Source organism: Cynoglossus semilaevis, chromosome 6 (assembly GCF_000523025.1).
Source record: "Cynoglossus semilaevis isolate Cse_v1.0 chromosome 6, Cse_v1.0, whole genome shotgun sequence".
In the NCBI taxonomy this organism is placed as follows: Eukaryota; Metazoa; Chordata; class Actinopteri; order Pleuronectiformes; family Cynoglossidae; genus Cynoglossus; species Cynoglossus semilaevis.
This window is the reverse complement of record NC_024312.1, coordinates 4,400,502-4,406,541: the sequence shown is the minus strand read 5'-3', so window position 1 is coordinate 4,406,541 and position 6,040 is coordinate 4,400,502. Positions and strand designations below refer to the sequence as shown.

At 50.9% G+C, this 6,040-nt stretch overlaps 1 protein-coding gene across 1 annotated transcript in view; it reads left to right on the top strand.

The window, feature by feature from the left end:
• Positions 1-5,576, top strand: part of phf21ab (PHD finger protein 21Ab) — a 20,029-nt gene extending 14,453 nt beyond the window's left edge. The window contains exons 17-19 of the mRNA XM_017032960.2: positions 475-550; positions 633-736; positions 1,031-5,576. Of these exons, the coding sequence (XP_016888449.1) occupies positions 475-550; positions 633-736; positions 1,031-1,795 (945 nt within the window). The 3' untranslated portion in view covers positions 1,796-5,576. The remainder of the gene's footprint in view (positions 1-474; positions 551-632; positions 737-1,030) is intronic.
• The last annotated feature ends 464 nt before the right edge of the window (positions 5,577-6,040 follow it).

Here is a 6,040-nt window from a genome sequence, read left to right as displayed (position 1 = left end):
TCCTTCTCACAGGGAGACATCCATGAGGATTTCTGCACTGTGTGCAGACGCAGTGGCCAGTTGCTCATGTGCGACACGTGTTCTCGTGTTTATCACCTGGACTGCCTGGACCCACCCTTGAAAACCATTCCTAAAGGCATGTGGATCTGTCCAAAATGCCAAGATCAGGTAAACCGCAGCAGCCCCAGACTGACGGGGGTGGGGGTGGGGAGGGGGCAGGGTGGAAAAACAGGGCCATTAGCTGAAGTGGGTATGAACCCTGGACTGTTCAATCCTTTGTAAGCACCAACATGATGCAGTATTGTTTGATTGGCACTTCTGTCTCATTCATTGTCAGAAACAGATTGACATCACACATCCATTCACTCCATCTGCTCCTCCCTTTTCAACCTCACCATGAGGGGGCACCAAACGAGTTTGTCTAAGTGTCTTCTTCCAAACCTCAGCCTCTAAGAAAAGCTGTTGACTTTCCAGATCCTGAAGAAAGAAGAAGCCATTCCCTGGCCTGGAACCCTGGCTATAGTCCATTCCTACATCGCCTACAAAGAAGGTGAGGTTTTTGTTGTCCCCTCTCAGACCCGGTCCTGGAGCCAACGTGACCTGACCGGCTGTGTCGTCTCTCTCTGTTTCAGCTAAAGAGGAGGAGAAGCAGAAGCTGATGAAGTGGAGTTCAGAACTGAAAGTGGAGCGAGAGCAGCTGGAACAGAGAGTCAAACAGCTCAGCAACTCCATCACAGTAAGAGATGGAGCACTCACCCCACTCACCCCACTCACCCACTCCTCACTCCTCACTCCTCACCCAGCTTTAGGAAAAGATAGTCCAGCTAAGCTAAACATATGGTAAAAGTACATGTCCTTTACATCAAACGAACAACAAATAATAATGAAATGTGTGGGACAAAGAGGACAGAGTTCAAGGTCTGTAGCAGAAAAGTCCACGTCTTCTAGAAGACACCAGTTGTAGGTCCTTCATGTTTTTAACTGACATCTTCGTGACTCACCTCAGCTGCTGCTCCTCTTCTTCCTGCAGAAGTGCATGGAGACCAAGAACACCATCCTGGCTCGTCAGAAGGAGATGCAGCTCTCCTTGGACAAAGTCAAACATCTCATCCGCCTCATCCAAGCTTTCAACTTCAACCAAGCTCTGGCAGAAGCAGACGCTAAAGGCACTAGTGACCGAGTCCAGGACCGGCCCCATGTGTCACTCTGTCCCCCGGCTGCACCAGAGACCACCCCTGTGGACACGGCGACGTCTGCAGACTGTCCAGCCGACAGCACGGATGTGAACGACCAACAACAGCCGCACGGCGTCACAAACAGCTCCCAGTCAGAGGGGGGGGACGGGGGAGGAGGGAACACGAACAACCAGCCCGTGCTGAAGGACGGCGGCGTCCCGCCCACAGACGGTGGCCTCGTCCTAGCGCCGGGGGCTAATGCTGGCTTTGTTGTGGGAGTCGGAGGGAACAGCGCAGCGGTGAGTCCGCAGTCGGATGTTGTGACCAAGTCCGACACGGCTCCTCTGCTGGATATCCCCATCATGGCAGTGATCGCGACGGTCGCCGCCACCACCAACGGTACGGCAGAGCCGACGAGCTCCGACCACGACTCCGCGGCTGACCTCACCACCAACTCTGAGAAGAAGACGTCCGCCGTCAGCGCTCCTGACGCAGCGTTGGAGAATTTGCAGGAGGAGTTGAGCGACAGTGGCGGCAGCATCATCAACAACAGTAAAACCTCAGAACCCTCCCAGCATTCTTTGCCAGCTCTGGTCAGCAGTTTGGACGATAAAAAGTAACGCTCCGTCTCCTGAGTTGTGGGGATTCAAACATATATATTAAAAAAGACGTCTGCTTGCACCGCCTGGTGCTCTGAAGTTGCCAATCTGTATAAATGTTGTTTGTTTGCATTGTATTGTCAGACTGTGTCAATGGTAGATTTACAGCCCAGGTCACATGACTCTGGGCTGTGGGCGTAGGCCACACGGCCCGCTGAGCTGAGGGCTACAGGACGGCCTACGCACCAGTGTCATCATGCCAACTAGTGGTGGTGGGGGTGGAGGGAACGCTGGGGGAGAAGTGCAGTTCATCATCACACCAGTGTGTGCCTGTTCTAGTACCCCCACCCACCCACCCCAGGTTCTCCTGCGGGGGCAGGACATGGGTTCACCTGGGTACCAGGATGAACCTGAAGCTGAACATCTGTCTGAGAGGGCGATGATGTGATGGGGGGGGGGACATGTGCAGACCTTGAGTCGTTGAACCTGTCACCTTCCACCAACCCACTGAAGAGTACTACAGCAGGTCAGAACCCGGTGACGGTGACCAGCCTCCTTTAGCAGCTAACATCATCACTGACACCCGGCCCCCTCCCTGTCTGTCCTCGTCCACCCTGAGCAATAAACTGACATCAAAGCTGACCGACGTCCAGGCCCAGTGAGTCCCACAAAGTTCCAGTCTGAAGACTTGATCCAAAACCCCTAAAACTGTGCGACAAATAATTTGGTTTTCATTGAATCCAGTCGTGAACCAAGGTCACAGAGTCCAGTACCCACCGCTGGCACTAACCAGGGTCAGAGTAATGATAAAGGAAAAGTTCAAAGGTCAACATGCAGTACCTATTCCTGACTTTAGTCCAGTCACCAAGGACTGGTCTCCAGAACTGTTTGACACCAAAGTTCTGTAGTCTTGAATGACATCATCACATAAACGCCAAGACCTGAATCCACGTTTACACGTTTACTAACAATGTCCACAAGGTCACTGGTCCCGTCACTGGTCCAGTCAAACTGTCAGCATTTAGGCTAACCTCATTAGGTGCCCCCACCCCCACCCCCACAGAAGTGTTGATGTTCAGGAGGAGGAGGTGGTTGAGGAGGTGGGCAGATGTTCTCAGTGCTGTTGGTCTGGTGTCGTGATGGACTTTTTCATTTGTGAGTCAAGTGTGTCAACTGTGAGAACTCAATGTGAAATTGCAATACTGCAATGTTACACACCCATACACACATACACACACACACACACACACACACACACCCCAGGGGTATCTGGGCTGCTTGTGTTTTTATAGGTAAAGATATTCAGGTCTTCCTAGTCTTCAGAAATAAGTGCTTTTTGTTCCTGATGATCTTTACATCCTGGTCCCCTTCAGACCCCGACTGCCAAAACCATGTTGTCTCCACCCTCAGCAGGGACACTTCCACCCAACTGTATGGACCGATCAAGTCAACGATGTCCTGCGGTACCGTTGAAGGAACTTGTTTTGACTTGTTGAAGGAGCAGCTCCTTCAGGTGACGGGGAGTCCTGAGATTAAAGCACAAGCTGGCTGCAGCACAGAGGAGGCGGAGGAGTTCACCTGGAGTTTGCACCTCTCTGGTCATGTGACCTCTCTGGTCATGTGACTTGACCCCACATTGCCAATATTTTTGTAGGAGAAACACAGAGCTGTGTGTAGTTGATCTTTTGTCGTTTGTCTTCTGACGAGTGGGCGGGTCTTCGCCCAGTCTCCGCCCCCTCACAGTCGGACATGTTGTCCCGCCTGGTATGTGATGCTGATTGGTGATTGGCTGGGAGGCTGTCACCTGGGTCTGTAGTTTGGGGCCGGAGCGTTAGCCAACTGTGTTGTCTTTACTCGCCGTGCCTCGAGTGGTGATGGATTTCGTTGTACTTTTTTCGCTCGCCCAAAGACACATTCACCTCCAGTTGGTCTAATGTTGGAGACCTGTGGTTTGGTAAGTCCTGTTGGTGGTGGTGGTCTTAACAACTGTTAACTATTAAAACAAGTCTTAAGTACGATGAGTTCTCATCTTCACCAGAAGATGTCACTCCAATGGAGTGTTCCTGTTCCTGTTCCTGTTCCGTTTATTCCACTGACTCCGGTGCATGTGTCTTTGGGCGACCACCACAGAATCATCACAGGTCCTGGTCCCTGTAGTCATATCATGTGGTCCAGAGTGACGGATCAGCATATCTGACATCAGCTGCACAAACTGCCTCCATCCAGTCCATCGGTCCCACAAACCCGGCCCGGAAATGCCTCCTAATGTTTTGGTCTTTTGAGAGAACCTGGAGAACACGGACAGAGAAGAGTTAGATGTTGGTGGAGAACAGAAGATCTGCCCGAGTCGTTGCATTTGTCTTCAGCTGCCTGTGACAGGCGTGGGTTGTGTGTTTGTGGTCTATGTGGGGTGGATGTGGACTTCCTGTCTGTGTGGACCAGGGCTGTTGGTTGGCTCCTAAAAATCAACTTCTGTAAAACATTTTCAAAGGCCGTGGTTGTTTGTTTGGTTAGTTTTGATGTCTGTCCAACCAGGAGGACAGGTGATCTGTCAACAACATGACATCACTGTCTTCCTTCCTGATGAGCACAGATGGATATACGGTCAAAGCTGCACCTTGAGCGCCCTCTGCCTTCCTCTGTAACAATCTGAGTTTCAATAGAGGTTTGATTTATGAGACTAAAAGCAACAGCCCTGGTCTGGGCAAGTCATGCACCGCCCCCCCATCCTTGCCCCCCCATCTGCAAATGTGTTCCAGACCACCTGGACCAGTCCCTCTGTACAGTAGGTACCTAGAGTGCCTTTCTTCAAACAGCAGATAATATTTGTCTCTTGACTTGCACTGTGACTTGTAGAACCTTAAATATTCCTTCCCAGGCCAATCCTCAGACCCCCACCCCTGACCCCCCCCTACACCTGACCCTCCTCTGTCCAATCCTGTCCCACCAAGCTCCACCTGGAATCCACCAGAGCACAACCCTGGTCCCCCCACCTCAGGCTGCCAGTAGTCAATGGAAGTCATGTGACAGCGTCAGATGACCAGATAGTGTTTTGTTGTCTAAATCTAGGAGTTGCCTTAAATGTCTTTTATTTTTCCTTTTTTACGTGATTCGATTTTTACATTTGGAGGAGAAACAGCGGCGGAGGCGACAGAGTGTCGCTCAATAAAGTGGTCCAAAGACGAAGTGTCCGTCCTGTGACGTTTGTCAGTGTGGTGACCAGCTGTCAGCAGTATTACTGTAGGATCTAACGGCACCAAAGTGCAGGTCCTAGATGTGGACTCGAGGATCTAGTCCACATGTAGACAGGAAAGAGTTTTGGTCTTCATCCTCTAACAAAAAACCAACAAATCTTTATCATCGTCCTCCGACAGGAAACATTTCGTGTTTTCTCCTTTAGTCTCACGTTGACGTTCTTGAAGGTGTTTGGACCAAGTACCAGACTCTTCTCTAGTTCTGACTGGAACCTCAGTTCTTAACCATGTTCCAGGGTCATTGGGTAGTGGGGGGGATGGGGGCTGCAGCTGATGACCTTCAAATAAGATTATCCCCACACCACAGGTAGATGTCACTGTTAGAAACAGACGAGAGTAACAACTCTGCTGGTAGCGCCACCTGCAGGGAGTTAGTAGTCGTTTTTGGTTTTGGTCTCTGACACTACCATTAGTCTGAATGGGCTGAATATCTGACCTGCTTGTCCTGCCCTTTGACCTCTCTGAGTCATGTGTTGGTCGACTAGACTGACCGTGGGCCCAGGTTTGAGCCCACTCAGACTGAGAAGGTGAACGTGGAGTACCAACATCAGGTTTAAATGACGACTTGAGATTAAAAAATCCTGCCTTCATGTGGACCAGACCCAGAGCTCCTCTGGAGTCCTCCTCTGATCCCTGTGTGCTCTGGTTCTCCTCCTGCTGGTTGCAGAAGGGATAACTTTAACTGAATCAGGTGCATTTGGAACAAACAAACCTGGCAACCCGATGATGGGCAGACTTGGACCCACCCAGCAACCCCCGCCCACTCAGTCTGGTGGAATGCATGATTCTTATGCAAAGATTTTTCTACAGGAATCGTGGAATTGTTTTAATGTGCGTCTTTTATGTTTGTTGATGTAAAACTCCAGTCACTTTTCCTTTGATCCTTCTGGCGTACTGATGCCAAACGTGTGGAAGTTGTCGACCAGTGCAGTAGCCGTGCAAATGTTCGTTGGTTTTGGGAGAGTTCTAGCTCCTTCACAGGGGGGAGGAGGGGGGGGGGTACTCCCACCTG